Genomic DNA, 16014 nt, shown 5'->3' on the forward strand with positions numbered 1-16014 from the left:
TATTTAGATGCCTTGACATTTCTATACCTACAGAGATCTAGGTTTTAGGCCCCAGATAAATCTCAGGTTCCAGCCTTAGTGTGGGTTCAGACAGTCACAGACAAGTCAGTTACCTGTTTGCAAGTAAGTTCTGCATTATATGTGAACCTGCACTTTGTGTCACATAGTGAACATCACTATGTTCACCTAGTCATAGGTAGGAAGGTGAGATTTTCCTAGTTTGTGCAGCAAAGGGTTAATAATCATGAGCTACAGGGAAACCTACAAACCCAGAGATTCAGCCCCACTACGGTTGCTACTTTGACTATTAAAATTCATCACAATGGAAGAAATTATATGGCTTTGCTAATGTAATTTAGAATTAATATTACTCTATTGGATCCATTAACATATCCAGAGTATTCCTATGTAATCCTCACCTAAAGATTGTTCCTATGCAATATATAAAAAAATCTCTAATTATTCCTGAGCAGTACTCTTGAGTAGTTTAGTCTGGATTTCAACCATTGTTTTTACTGTTTGTGCTTGCATTGTTCTATTATTATTGTGTGATATGAGTGTCACGCCACTTGTAAGACTTTGTTCTCAATGGAACAGTAATCCTTCTACCACAATATTTCATTTGCCAGGGGGGAAAAGTACCTGAACCATGTGAAGAGTTCTGCTTTTTGCTGGTTTCACCTGTCTCTTCGTGCTTTTGGTAGGCCACAATTGGAAAAACCAGGCGATTAAAGCAGACGGCTAGAGGCTTTTCTTCCTGAAGGCAAAGAGTCCTTCTCTTGTCTTGAGAGGCACAGAAGAAACTTCTATGCTACTGGGATCTCTCTGGGAGCAGTGGGTGTATCTGCCAGGGTTGCCTGAGTGAGGGGCCGTGCAGGTAGGGGAGGGGAAAGGCACCTGGGAGGGACTACATAGCTGTGGCTCTGCTGTCCCTGCAGAAGTGTGGGTGGGTGGTCTCTTTTCCTTTTTGTAGCCCAAGAACTTCATTAAAATTATTATTATTATTAAAATTGTCTCATATAAATTGATAAGCTGGCAATGCAATATGCATATTTAAGGTGACTCCCAAGTACTCCTTTAAGATCTTCAAATTTGTTACGTAAAATCAGATAATAGCTTGTAAAAACATTGTTTACAATGTTGTTAAAAGCATGTTCGAAATTGCATCTGCACCTCATAACCAATTCACATCAGTTGGAACCCAAGGCCAATTCTATAGCAATAAGGAAACCATTTGCTCAGAAATAGTGATATTAGGAGGGGTTTTTTTTTAAAAAATAGATATGCATATTAGGTGGTATAAAAATATTGACTGATTGATAAACAAACCACCATTAAAAATAACTTGAAAGAAAAGCCTATGCAGTTCCTATGCTCAGGACTCTACTACAAAATTACTAGGCTAAACAGACAGCCTGGAAAACAGTCATGTGCAGGGGCATAACTATCATTAGGCAAGGGGAGGCAGTTGTCTTGGGGCCCCACTGCTTCAAAGGCCCCCCCAGAGGCACATCACATGACTCCCCGCCTGCCTGTGTTGCACCCCCTGTGAACTGATATTGAGTCTCTTGGAGATCGGCAGTAGCAGGCAGTAAAAAAAGGGTTAACTTTCCTCCCAGCCCTATTGGGTCTCCTGGCGTCTTGTGCTCCTCCCACGCTTGGAATTTGTAGGGAACTGCAGAGCTGAGGAAGCTGGCTGTTGGGCTGGTAGTCTCCCTCCAAAAATCAATCTCACCCTGAGTATATTCTAGTGTAAAAAGTAGTTAATTCAGCTAATTTAAGGGTGGGAGAGAAAAGGAATGAGAGAAAGAGCGGAGAGGAGGAGGAAGATCGGTGGTGTGAGGTGGGCGCAAGGCTATGTGTGGCTCACTAGAGGTGCATCAGAATCTAATCTGGCCCACCACCAAATTTTAGTTTGACACCCCCTGGCATAGTGCATTTCCAAGAGAAAGAAAATCCAAGCCCCAATATTTATACGGGGGGGGGATCTTTTATGAGGGGTGATTCTTGTTGCACCCCCTGTAATTTCCTGCTGGATCTGCCCCTGTGAATTCGATTCATTGTGAACAAGATATTCACCATAATCATAATGGGGATCTGAGTGTGAGTGCATTATATATTGTGAAGTGTATTTGTGTGTATATATCAGCGAGGGGCCCATTGCAAAATCTTGTCTCTGGGCCCACTCCAACCTTGCTACGCCCCTGGTCATGTGGTGGTCCTGATGAAGAAAGAGCTGAAGGGCCTACAACAGGTGGGGGAAGCAGGGAGCGAAGGAAGAGGGGTGGAGCGGTGGAAGAGGCAATAGGGCAAGGCATTAGGGCCGGTTCCAGATTCGAAAGGGTCCTTAGCAAGGAGCCATCTGATAGGCCTCCTCTCCCTATGTTAGCAGTGGGTGGGCAGCAGCCACAGGTTTCTATTTTTCTCCAATATCCACTGCCACAATAAAAGAAGAGGGGCCCCTTAAACATTGGTTTCCAGTTGCTGGTGGGGCCAAGGCCTCCTTGGTGGGGGGGGGGGCAGGATAGGTGCTGCCCTGGGAGACAGGATAGTTGAGCTCCCTGCTGCACCTGGACTCCAACAGTTGCCCAAGGGTGCTGATGCGGTCCTGAAGGGGAGAGACGAGGCAGCAGACAGAAACCAGAGGACCAAATCCCGGTTTATATGCCCCTGTGTGTTAAAATGGGCACATGGAAGGAACAGATCTGGACCAATGTGTGGAGATCAGGGTGGGGCCAGAAGGTGTGATCCTGCTCCTCTAGCCATGTATTTGTGAAAGGAATTGAAATGCAATCTAGTTTGGTTAAAGCATTGTGGGTATTAATTGTTAATATGGAAATGTCACTTTTACAAGGTAAGCCTAGTGGAACTCTGGGGAAACCCGGAATAGTTCTAGAGTTGGTCTAGACAGAGAGCAATTCGCTTGTAAAAGAATCTGTTGGGCTGTGAAGCAATAAAGCAAACTGATTTGTTCAATATCCTCCTTGCATTGTGGTGTCAACACATTCATTTTGGTATGGGTGCCTGTGTAAATTGGCCTCAAGGAAAGGGAGAAATGGGGGCCAAGAGATCGCAGGTGGGACAAATCCAGCCATTTACCACACTTGTAAATATCATTTTATTAAGAAAATAAAATTTTCAGTTTGCCAAGATCACTATAGTATGTTGAAAGTATGAATGGTTAAAATTGTACTGCATTAGTATTCTGTATCCGCAATACAAATAACCATAATGAGAGAGTTTAATAAAACATACAATGTATTAATTCACAAATACTTTTATTTCTTCATTTATTTCTAGCTAGTCAGTTCTTTCATCTACATAGATATTTATTTATTCCATTTATATACTGTCCTTCCTGAAGTGGCTCAGGGTGGTGTGTTTTTTATCCAAATAAAAACACAGAATTAAAAAAATTAAAGTGCAATATATCTAAAAATCAGCTAAACTACTCACTGATTAGGCAAGAAACTTTTCACCTCTTGAGCTGTTTGTTGTGCTGTCTCCTCTTTGTGCTTAAAAAGCGATATGGTGTTTTCTGAGGCAGACTCCATTTCAAAGCTGTCATTTACAATGTACCGAAGGAAAACTGGCACAACTGCTGATGGAAGGGAAACCTTCCCTCATGCAATGTGAACAGATCACATTTCATAACAGTATAGAATTGTCTGCAGCGACACAGTTGAAGTGAAGGAACCACCTATTAACTCGATCTGAGAATGCTTACCATTGAACGAAGAGGGCTGAGAGTGCGGACACATGGCCACATTCCCATGAGTTGAAGTGTTCATCTGTATGTATTTGGTAATATAGGTTAGCTTTCATTGATATTTCGTATATTTTAGGTGACTGCTCGTATGCATATTGGTTTGCAGCATCTCTCATGACTGAGGTATGTGAAGTTACTGGGGGTCAATCAATCAATCAATGTTTATTACGGTCTATGACCAGCACAACAAGGGGAAAACTGGGGGTCATGGCAGGTTCTCACCTCCATAGTAGCCAGTCATGCGATTTTTCATAAGTCTGTGGAATTTCTTTTTCTCTCTTCTGGAGAAGGGTAGAGTGGGGTGTATACCTTTTGTCAGGCATGCAGCACTATGGCTGGGTGTTACACACATGGAAAAAAGAGGACTCTGTGTGCAGCAGCGTCCATAGTGCTGGGAGACAGTAATGGTACGTATGACATATTCAGCATTGCAAACTCTTACACTACTATCCAAAACATGGCATGGTATGGCACATTTCCCCAGAATAATGCATTTTTTGTCCAACTACCGGCTCCCCAATCATGGCTCTCCAGAATTATGTTGGACTGCAACTCTATCATTGTGCCTGGGGATGATGGGAGTTGTAGTCCACAACAGCTGGAAGTTTTTCAAACCTGGCCTTTAGTTCACATCTTGTAGGTGTGCATTCACATATTGGCCAAATTTACGTCAAAATCTCAGAGCAATCAGGGAGCATTTCACATACAATTTGGTTTCCCCCCGATGCGCATTGAGAGTGTAGCTCGACATATCTGGGGTAAAAAGATCCATTTTGTGTGTTGGTTTTTTGGGGCAACTTAACTCGCAGTAAAGCCTGCTGTCTGGGAAAGCTCCTGGAGACCGAAGACTGGGGACCTCTGATGTAAAGTATGCTTCAAGTGCTTCATGAGGCTGTCTCTTTGTGCAGAGGTGTTGCTTCTGTGACCCCTTGGTTTTTAGGAAATGACCTCAGGCATTTAGGAAATGACCTCAGGTGGAAAATGCAACTCATACATGACAATCTATATTGTGGAGGAGAAGGCATGCATCTGTTCAACCACTTGTGCTGTCCGTAGGGAAGATCAACTGGGACAAGACGATTTCATCAACAAAAATTCCCTCCCTTAATTTAATAAAGGCCTGACAACACAGGCAGATTTTTAAAGCTTTCTTGAAGGCTGGCAGTGAGGGGCATAATGTGCTGGAGGGTTCTAGAGCCTGGCACAGAAAAGGCTCTGTTTGGTGTGCACACCAGTTGAAGATGTCAGTGACAGCATACAGAGCAAAGCCCATCCAGCTGTGTCTGGTAGATTGAGGTAGAAGCACTTAGCAAATACATCCTTCAGGTATCCAGGGCCTAAACCATAGCAGGCTTTATGTACATACATGCACATTTATCAGCTTGGTGATTGACCAGTACAGCAACTTTGAAGGGAAAATGTCCAGGTTGTAAGCGTGGAGAAACTGCTATGCACACTCCAGTGCGGACCTTCACAAAACCAAAGCCTCTTCCAAGATCTCTTCTGTATAGGATATTTCTCTTTCTTGTCAAGTGCTTTGGATTTGCTTAAGCATTGCTACTGCAAAGAATGTAGAATCTTTTCAACCCTAACCCTAACCGTCTCTTTTCATTCATAAGGGGAAACATTACAATTAGGTATGGTGTTCAGGCTCTCACATGTCCCTCCATGCAGAAAGAAAGCTACAAATGGAGGGGCCTGTACAGTGTTAGAATATGGTATCTCAGTCCAAAAAAGGGAGCTAGTGCATGTAGTTTAAAAAGGACTTGAGTTCAAATTCCTATTCAGCCATGAACATTAGTCATGTGCACGGACCGGTTCGGAGGCCATTCTAAAGTCCTCCAGACCGGTCCGGGCACGGGGTGGTTTTGGTTCGGGTGGGGGGTTCTATTCAAAACAGGGGGGGCTCTACTCACCCCTTCCAGTAAAATCCCGTATTTCTTGAAGATATCGGGCAGCAGGGTGCCGCCCGCTTCAATCTCCTCTGGCGCGGGCTCCTCGGCTCGTATCCATCGGGGCGGCAGGATCGCTCCCAGTCCCTGCCGCCCCCTCCAAGTTAAGTCCCCCTCGGCTGGCGGCCGCCCCCTGAAGCTCCACAGAGGCCCCCCGCCGCCCCCTTCTTTCCAGAACTACCCCCATTACCAGAGGACGGCAGGAGAACTCCCTGCCGTCCCCTTCCCCCTTGCCGGCTGGGCTGCAAATGGCTTCTAGGAAGCCTTTCGCGCGCGTGCGCGAAAGGCTTCCTAGAAGCCATTTGCAGCCCAGCCGGCAAGGCGAGCGGACGGCAGGGAGCTCTCCCGCCGCCCGCTCGCTAAGGTGCTTACTTTAGCGAGCGGGCGGCGGGAGAGCTCCCTGCCGTCCGCTCGCCTTGCCGGCTGGGCTGCAAATGGCTTCTAGGAAGCCTTTCGCGCACGCGCGCGAAAGGCTTCCTAGAAGCCATTTGCAGCCCAGCCGGCAAGGGGGAAGGGGACGGCAGGGAGTTCTCCTGCCGTCCTCTGGTAATGGGGGTAGTTCTGGAAAGAAGGGGGCGGCGGGGGGCCTCTGTGGAGCTTCAGGGGGCGGCCGCCAGCCGAGGGGGACTTAACTTGGAGGGGGCGGCAGGGACTGGGAGCGATCCTGCCGCCCCGATGGATACGAGCCGAGGAGCCCGCGCCAGAGGAGATTGAAGCGGGCGGCACCCTGCTGCCCGATATCTTCAAGAAATACGGGATTTTACTGGAAGGGGTGAGTAGAGCCCCCCCTGTTTTGAATAGAACCCCCCACCCCAGTGCCGGACCGGTTCCGTGCACACCCCTAATGAACATGTAGGAGACTCAGCCCTATCTGGAGATGCCAGGGAGGGAACTTGAAGCCGTCTGCATGCAAGCATGCAGGTGCTCTTCCCAGAGCGGCCCCATCCCCTAAGGGGAATATCTTACAGTGCTCACACATGTAGTCTCCCATTCAAATACAAACCATAGCAGACCCTGCTTAGCAAAGGGGACAAGTCATGTTTGCTTCCACAAGATCAGCTCTCCTTCCATGTAGGAGACATGGTTGAAAGGGTATCTAAGATGATACCCTTCTTTCGAAACCTTCCGCAATATGCTCCCTCTCAAAACGTGCAGTCCTGGGCTAAACATATTCAATAATTTATTGAGGACACTTGGGGAATATATTGACAATGTGGCTATAGCTAAAATCACCCAGGCCTGATTCTTCTGAACATCCTTCTTTCCTGTGATCATTTAACATGAAGAGCATTGAAATAAATACTAGACACAGAGAAAATCTGAGGAATCAAGTTATATGTTTGCTTCTGAAACAGCTTAGACTGACTCCACCCCCACCATTGTAAGAGGAGGAAGGAGGGAAAAGAGCAACATTTTATATACAACAAAAGAAATTATGGACCATTTATAAGTTTATTTGTTTGCATATGACAGGCACAAATGAATAGCTAACTTAATATGTATCACCAAAATGTACGATTCATTGCCCAAAGGTTCAAAGACGAAATAAAGGATTTGTTGGCTGAAATCAAAGTATTAATCATTTCCCAATTTTAGGGTGTATTTACAAGAATACCCAAGGGAGAGTTTCAATGTACAGTAGTTATTTAGAAGATTATGTGCTTACTGAAAAGCAATGATATGCTAGGAGATTAGTATTTTCACAGAGAAAAAAAAACCTATATATTTAATTCTCTTGGGACTATGCGTGCCCAGGATTTGGTGGCGGAACTCTCGCGACATGCTGTGAGAGTTTGGGACTGAGGGAAACGTTGGTTGGGGGTTGGAGGAACCCGGAGGAGGAGGCTGAGGGGATGCCGCTAAGGCGGCTGGGGGCGGCTAGCAAGGGGCATTGAGGGGAGAAGAGGCGGCAGGCAGCTGAGCCGCGCCACCAAGAGGAGCTCCACTGGTCGGGCGGTGTCGGGCTCCCGAAAATGGCCGGGCGGAGGCTGCTGCAGCAACTAGGGCTGTTGTGGCGGGCATGGGGGCTGGGAGTGGGGAGAGCGGTGGCGGCGGTGGCAGGCCCTGGCAAAGGAGGCCGCCAGCGGGAGAAAATGACTGGGAATAGATTGGGGCGGAAGGCGGGGCGGAGTGGCGAGGAGAGACTAGCGGCGCAGATGCTGTGCGCCGGTTCAGCTAGTTTTTATATAAACAGCTTACGGCTTGCTTCAAAACCTGAAGGCTTAAATAGTATTTTGGGTTCAGACCTTATGACCAGCAAAAATAAGGAGTGCTACCATCTCCTCTGTAGATCAAGTATCTGAGAAAGCCCCAGACGACGTATATGCTGTCTAGGTGAATTTGTACTGCTGTAGCAGCCACCTCATGGCGCAGTGGGGAAATGACTTGACTAGCAAGCCAGAGGTTACCGGTTCGAATACCTGCTTTGTTCCCCAGACTATGGGAAACACCTATATTGGGCAGCAGCGATATAGGAAGGTGCTGAAAGGCATCATCTCATACTTCACGGGAGGAAGCAATGGTAAACCCGATCTATATTCTACCAAAGACAACCACAGGGCTCTGTAGTTGCCAGGAGTCGACACCAACTTGATGGTACAAAATAACCTCAAAGAGTATCAGTGCTCATGTTTCCCCTTTTGGTTTTTGGGGAAAGCTAAGAAGTTCATCACAAGTCATCATGGACAAGGGACGGGTTTTCAAGAGATTAGAAAGACAAATATGTACTGCAGAGTTCTTTATCTCTGGTTTAGGGCTAGAGTTAGTTGCCAGCTTGACTTCATACTAGTCTACTCAGTCTACATGTTCTTCTCTCACTTCTTTTATCAACTCATTTATTTTCAAGGAAATTCTAAAATTTTAGATGCAAATATAAATATATGCAAATATATGAATAAATTTTTAGTTTTCCTGGCACAGAACTAGAATTGTTGGCAGGGTGGAGCGTGCATGTACATGGGGTGGTAGTGAAGTTGTAAAGAGATCATACATCGCCCTGTAAGTAATGAATATTTTTAGAGTCCTGTTAGCAAGTCCATCAAACCCAACATACTTGCTTCCAAAATAAGTTTTTACACAAGTCAGTTATGTTACACTGAAGAATCATATTTTCAATTTTATTTTTCCCCTTGACAATAATACATTATTTAAAACAGTTTTTCACAGACACTATATGACTAGCAGCAACCAAACCATAAAAAAGTTAATCTTCATCTGACGAATGTCCGTCTTGTTCTTTCTTTAATTTCTCTGCATAGAATCTGAAGCTTTCCTATAGTGAAAGAAAGGAGAAAGAAAGGTGAGAAAGAAAGAAAGGTGAAAGGTGAGAAAGAAAGAAAGGTGAGAAAGGAGACAAATCAACATTTTGTACCGTAAATACTAAACAAACTGTGAATCAAATACGAATACAATGAATATTTTATATACCGCTTTTCATCTTCCCCTCTAAATTCTAACATTCTATGTATGTTGTACTAGCTGCGACAAGAAAGAATGGGCACACCTCCTTATTGCTCTGGAGGAGAACTATCCCCTGACAATCAGCCATACATCTTCACAGAAACCCATCTCATGCTCTGGCGACTACTGATCTAAACAATGATATAGCTCCCAGAAGTGTGTGAGGATCAAACTAGATGTGACTTTAAACACATCTTTGAAGGCTCCCCCCACCTTTTCACTCCCTCATACACAAAAGCATCTAGAATGAGATAACCACGTGAGGTGGATGTTATTTTCCCCTGCTCCATTTTCCTGCTGAAAACTGCCCCTCAGGAATATGCTATGTGCAGTTAACACCAGCTGGAGGGGTGATTTTCAGCAGGAAAATGACATGGCAAACTCCCCCTCCCCTCTCTGAATCGGGTCTGAACAACTGCTTTTGAGAAATTAAAAAAGGGAGAAGTTGGGGGAAGGAGTCTTCAAATAAAGGTTTAGTGTTGTGCCTAATCTGGTTTCCTTCTGAACCCAACCATGTCAAAGTTTACCTGAATTTTGCCGTAGCCCCTTAATACACAAGACTGAAAAGTTAGGATTGCCCAAAATAGGACTTGTGGCTAACCCTCTCCCTAAAAACAAAGAGCTATTAATTACATCTACATTAACTCTTCAGTCCCAACATTTGTAGATTCTCACTCTAAAGTAATGCACGGATGAAGTTATTCCAAGTGGTCTGCACAGTTTTTATATGCATTTGTTCCCCTCAATTAAGCAGATTTACAGAGGGGCCAAGGTATGTGTTTTTGTTGGCAAAATAAGGAAAGATAAGTCAAGCTGCCTGAGAAAATTAGTTCTTATGTATTATGTTTCCATCCTACATATGCTATTGGGGGTGGGGGGATACATTACGTTTAAAAACTAGCAATTAGCTGACACCTAAAAACATTCTGAAATAAAGCATGCGGAAATCATTTAAAGTTTAAATGCTGGAGATAAAACACTCCAAGGATGCTTGATAAACTCACACCTGAACATGAATGCTCAGTAATATTCTTCTACTCTAAACACAAAGGCCCCAGAAGGTTTCCTTCTCCCTCCAGTCAAGTCTAATGCCAGATAAATACAATGCCTACAACACACTCAGCACTTCATTTGCAGACTCCTCCGAGAGTTCTCTGTGAAACCTTAATCCCAGCGTAATTAAGTATGCCACTTGTTTTATTAGCACACATGCACACACAAACACAACTTTGCAGAGCTACTGCTTTGAAAATGGGTAAACACTCACAGGGGGTTCCGTGAAAGGAACGGGTTTTCCTGCTTTTTTCAGGACAACTGCCAGACGTTTCAGAAATAACTCATCTGGGTGCAATTTCTCAGCTTTCATTTTATCATAAAGAGCTGTTGCAGAATCCACGTCCTTATCCAATGCTAAAAAAGGGAAAAATAAAGGAACACCACATTACAGGAGATGTTGAACAGTTTATCTATGAAGGAGGATGCACTATGCCAGACATTTTCTACTTCTATTCCCTTCATGAAGGCATACATATGGTTTGCAGGTGGCCACCAGGCTCAAATGTGTTACTCTACAATAATCCCAACAACGCCAGCAAAAGAATTGCAGACTTAAGTAGATCTGAAGTGGGACTGTAGGCTTTAATCGATTAATTGGTGTGATTAAATGAACTAGAGCGTTAATTGCAGATTAAATTTGCCTCTTGATGCATTACTGGGACTGACAAGCAGAGACGCCAAGTCTTGGGGCTCTGGAGGCTCCTGCTGCAGAGCAAGCCATGGAGATAAGAACACCCACCCCCACCTCCACCCCTGTCTATGTGCCAACTTTGAGAAGGAGGCAGATTTCCTTTCCAGTTATTATCCTAAGGTAGCAGGCATTTTGTTTTTCAGAGTGAAACTACTGTGGCTTTCATTCTCTTAATAAAAACTACAAACAACTGAAATGGAAAATGCTCACTTGAAACCAATGTCAAGGCATACTTTAAATCTGGGTTTTCCACAATACTGATGAGTATTGAACTTGTCTGTTTTTTGTTAGGGTTAGGGAATGCTTCATATTCCAAAATTTTATGAAAAAGAAAAAGCTAAAGATGGTTTTCTTTTTCTTAATGAGTGGCAGATTCTCTTTATTCTCAGATTGGAGCAACTGTACCCTTCCTTGAGGATCCTCAAAAGGTCACACTCATTTAGGCTTTGAAGTACATTTATTCAAAAACAGATCAAAAGACAAGTAACTCACTCAACATTCTTTACAACCTCTTGACAGTATATTGCTTAACAGCAGAGGTGGTTTCTACCATGTTTCTCCGAAAATAAGACAGTGTCTCATATTAATTTTAGCCCCAAAAAATGCACTAGGGAAATTAGCGGTACATCAGAAATTACTGCTAGGTCTTACTTTACAATTTAGAGCCAGAAACTCCCAAACCTTTACTTAAAGAACCAGCTGAATCCATTATACCTGCAGCTAGAAAAGCTGATTCTGTGATTTGCAGTGCAAATGATTTCACAAAACGTTCCACATACGACTATAAAAACGATAAACTAAGAAGTAAATTATACTGCTGTCATGGTAGACCATGCAAATTCTTAGGCAGGAGATTCCCAGGGGGATTAGTAATTCGCTGAGGGACAGGAAGGAAAAGGTAGGTATACATGGACAGCTCTCTAAATGGACATAAGTAGTAGGGTCCCCCAGGGATGTGTACTGGGACCACTGCTTTTTAATTGTTCATAAATGATCTAGAAGTTGAGGTAAGCAGTGAGGAGGCCAAAATTGAAGATGATACCGAACTATTTAGGGTAGTGAAATCCAAAAGAGATTGCAAGGAGCTCCAAAAGGATCTCTCCAAAATATGGGAGTGGGCAACAAAATGGCAAATGTGGTTCATGATGCATATTGGGCCAAAAACCCCCAACTTCACATATACATTGATGGGGTCTGAGCTGTTGGTGACTGACCAGGAGAAGGTTCTTGGGATTGTGGTGGACAGCTCATTGAAACTCAATGTGTGGCAGCTGTGAAAAAGGCCAATTTGGAATCATTAGGAATGGGATTGAAAATAAAACTGCTAATATTATAATGCTCTTATCCAAAACTCTGGTGCAGCCACATTTGGAGTACTGTGTACAATTCTGGTCCCCATACCTCAGAAAGGACATTACAGAACTGGAGAAGGTGCAGAAGAGGGCAACCAGATGATCAGGGGCCTAGAGCACCTTTCTTATGAAGCAAGGCTACAACACCTGGGGCTTTTTAGTTTAGAAAAAAGATGACTGAGGGAAGACATGAAAGAAGTCTATAAAATCATGCATGGTGTGGAGAACTCTGATAGAGAGAAATTCTTCTCCCTCTTGCATAACACTAGAACCAGGGGTCATCCCATGAAACATCAGCATGCCCTCAACTCTTGCCTGTAGGCTTCCCAGAGGCATCTGGTGGGCCATTGTGTGAAATAGGATGCTGGACTAGATAGGCCTTGGACTATTCAGTTTCAAGTTATAGAAAGAGAAGTTGTAAAAGATTCAGAAATCAGGTACAGAAAATAATTTATTGCCGTATGTTGTACATAAGCTGTATGGCAAAAATTTAGATTCCTGATCCTAATTTTATTTGTGTGTTTCTTTTCCAGAAACAAAGCAGTAAAACCAATATACAACTACATGTGCAAATGGAAAAGCAGCGATTATCTACTATCTTCATTCCTAATTTTTAAAATTGAGCTTATGAGACAGAAAAACAGTCCATTGCCCCTTGCCCTACTTTCAGAGAGTGACAGCAGCAGCACTAACAGGTCTTTTGGTGGGACTCAGAACAACTATCTGGAACAGATTTACTTTTCTTTCACTTTTTTGGCATCTATCTTCTTAATAGGAGTTAATGCTTTTCATAAAATTTTTTTAAGTGCTTATATTCTGTAGATATGTATGTTTCAGACTCCTCCATTTGTCAAGGAAAAACTTCCCACTCACAGCTGCAAGTGGATGAGTTTCTTTCTAACTGTGGGAGGCTTCAGAACCTGCACAAAGTGATAGTTTAATGAAGGTATAATAGAAATTGTTAACTTCCCATTTCTTTAAAATAGAAGTATCTATTGTATGAAAAAACAAAAAAAGGAAGATCTAACACTGAGATTATGTTTAATGGACCGCACAATCTAGACATTTTCTTAGCAATCCTTTATTCTTCGAAGACTAACTATTTGAAGGGGTTTTCTCTTCCTCCTTCTTCCCGCCCCGACACAGTCCCAGAGGTTTTTGTTTCTAATGAGAAACAACACATGCCCAGATGTTCACTGACTTTGGAAGAAGTCTTATCTTTGCAACCAGCTTTCTTTTTGGTATAAAATGTTAACACCATCTCCCATACCTTAAGTAAAACTATCACAAAGACACCACCTGAAGCACAGAAACTGTTCTTCACTCCTTAACAATCTTGTTAACATAAACCTAGGAAGGTGGTGTTTGTGAAAGAACTTTTGTAGTTTTGCAAAAACCAAAAGTTGCATCTCCACTAGTGGAAGAGGAACTACCCACATGCATGTTGCACAAAGACATTTGCACATACATGGGCTTTGTGTGTAAGAGAGGTTGTGCCTCTTATACACAGTCTTGGAACAGAGGTGACCGCATGGTACATCCTGCAACATCATTTACGTTAGTGTGGATGCCACCTCTAATGACTACTTTTTCTCCAGCACAGAATTCTCAATTTAGAGAGGAAAATAAAGGGGACAGTTAATAAAAAATTGGGCTCCTAAAGGGCAAATTCCATAATGAAATAAGGACTTCTCTATTAGATTTCTCCCTAGAAAGTAACAATTTGGCGACAGACTCAACGTCTCCCATCCATCTTATGGGGTGATGGGGAGAAAAGTATGAGCAAGGCCCTACTCTGTTTATTTGAATATGCTGTCTTCTGACCACTTGATGTAATGCCCATACACACTATACTCTGCAGGAACAGATAAGATGGTCTGAAAGTCACTGCATTCAAATAAATGCAGTATGGTCCAATTTACTAATATTTTCCATGGGGTGAGGAGAAACGGTACACGAAAGTATCAGTAAACAGATGTGAACAGTATAACAGCAGCTAATTTTAACATTTTCTATGAAGAAGCACTTCACTGCTGCAATCAACAAGACAATTCAGAAGAGTTCAAAACGAAACTGATGTGTTCACTTAAAGGAAGCTAAATAAGCATGGCAAACTAGACAATGCTGCAAAATTATTTGGTCTTAAGGACAGATTATTGGTCCACCTAGCTCAGTACAGGGTGGGCTCTGACACAATGGAAAACCATGGCCTCTCAGCAAGAGAGTAAGCCTGGAAGAGGCAAGCACTCCTTCCATCACACTTCGTAAGACGGAGGACTGCAACAGCTTCTGCTTTCACTTGAAGAACAAACTAATATTAAGTTATGTATGAATTTGCCAAACTGTGGTTAACTGCAATTAAAACAAACCCGGATACCAAGCCAATTAAGATTCCCTGTGATGTATGAACCCAGTCATCATCTACTCTCACTTACAGAAGTTCTCTAAGGCCTTCCCCAATCCTTTTCCTGCCACTTGAGATTCTTTCTCTGGAGATATCTAGGAATGAACTTTATACACACAAAGCTCGGGCTCTTTCCCTATACTATGCCTCTTGCTTCCCATTTGTTAAAATATTGTTTTCTCTGATCACTTGGAATTAGTAGCAGCTATTAGGCAAATTTCACCAATTTTGTTTACAGAACTTGTCAAGGGCTGGAAGTCCCAGATTTCACAGAAGTGCATCTTACACCATTTTAAACACATCCATAACCTTCTCTACATGTGTCCATTATGTTCAACAATATAAATACATAATAACTTACCATGGCATTTCATGAGGTAAGAGTAGATAATGTTCTTGTCTACAAAGTCAGGAACCAAATCTAACAATGCCTTGATTTTATGAACCTAGAAACAAGGAATGTATAGAAACAAATTTTTGTTATATTAAAGAAAGGAACAACTGCTCGTAAGGAAATGGGGACAAAGAAACACAACACATTTTGGCCATGGTCAGGAGAGGGTGTGCATATAACATTTAGTGCAAGTGTTCTTTAAGCAGAGAATCATAAAGAAGGCAAATTGATGATGATGATGATGATGATGATGACATTTATACACCACTTTTCAACAAAAAGCCCATAGCAAAAGAATATAGAAGATGGTTCCCTGTCCCAGAAGGGCTCACAGTCTAAAACAGCACACACAGGAGGTGCCAGCAAGGCCACTGGAGAGATGCTATGCTCAGCTGAATAAGGTTAGTTGCTCTACTATATGTAAGAGAACCACCTCTTAAAAAGATGCCTCTTTGCCTAGTTAGCAGATTGTATTTTTGCTGTTGGTACCCTGAATTACTACTACTACTTCACCATCATGACTGAAGTCCTGCAACAAATTCATTGCTCTAACCTTAAAAACTACTTTTAAATTCAGGGGAGACTAGATTCAGGGGATGCTGTCTTGAGCATCAATGAAGGCAACGGCTTAGAATGAATCACTTTTTTAAAAAAATTACAACTAAAGATGCTATATGAATGCTCCTCTACATTATGGCTAAGTATTATGGCTACATTATGGCTAAGTATTAATCTGGTCGATGACTGTAATAAAGATTCTATTCTATTCTAATGGCTAAGCAAGTTTTAAAAATAATCAAGAGGCCATGAATATTACATTTAAATTTCTAAATATACTTAATTAGCAAGATGTAGACTCTTGCAACACAGTACAATAGAAACTTAGGTAGTTTGCACAGTTGCCATGCAATTAATGGAGCTTGCGCACAAAAACTTC

The 16014-nt window shown here is 42.8% G+C and overlaps 1 protein-coding gene and 1 long non-coding RNA gene across 5 annotated transcripts in view; one reads left to right on the forward strand and one right to left on the reverse strand.

Annotated features, from left to right (window-relative positions):
- The first annotated feature begins 1602 nt into the window (after positions 1-1602).
- On the forward strand, positions 1603-13160 carry LOC128351884 (uncharacterized). 2 transcript variants are annotated; one of them, XR_008320100.1, is made up of 4 exons: positions 1603-2103; positions 3846-3892; positions 8979-9060; positions 12813-13160. It is a non-coding gene; the product is annotated as an uncharacterized LOC128351884 (long non-coding RNA). The 2 variants fall into 2 exon arrangements; XR_008320098.1 differs by having other exon boundaries at positions 1603-1843.
- LRPPRC (leucine rich pentatricopeptide repeat containing) overlaps positions 8806-16014 on the reverse strand; it is a 215170-nt gene continuing 207961 nt past the window's right edge. For all 3 annotated transcript variants that reach the window (XM_053311868.1, XM_053311876.1, XM_053311886.1), the window contains 3 exons: positions 15045-15129; positions 10448-10590; positions 8806-8992 (listed from right to left, as the gene is read on the reverse strand). In XM_053311868.1, coding sequence (XP_053167843.1) covers positions 8924-8992; positions 10448-10590; positions 15045-15129 — 297 coding nt within the window. In that variant the 3' untranslated portion in view covers positions 8806-8923. The remainder of the gene's footprint in view (positions 8993-10447; positions 10591-15044; positions 15130-16014) is intronic.

The sequence above is a fragment of the Hemicordylus capensis genome, chromosome 1 (assembly GCF_027244095.1).
Source record: "Hemicordylus capensis ecotype Gifberg chromosome 1, rHemCap1.1.pri, whole genome shotgun sequence".
NCBI lineage: Eukaryota > Metazoa > Chordata > Lepidosauria > Squamata > Cordylidae > Hemicordylus > Hemicordylus capensis.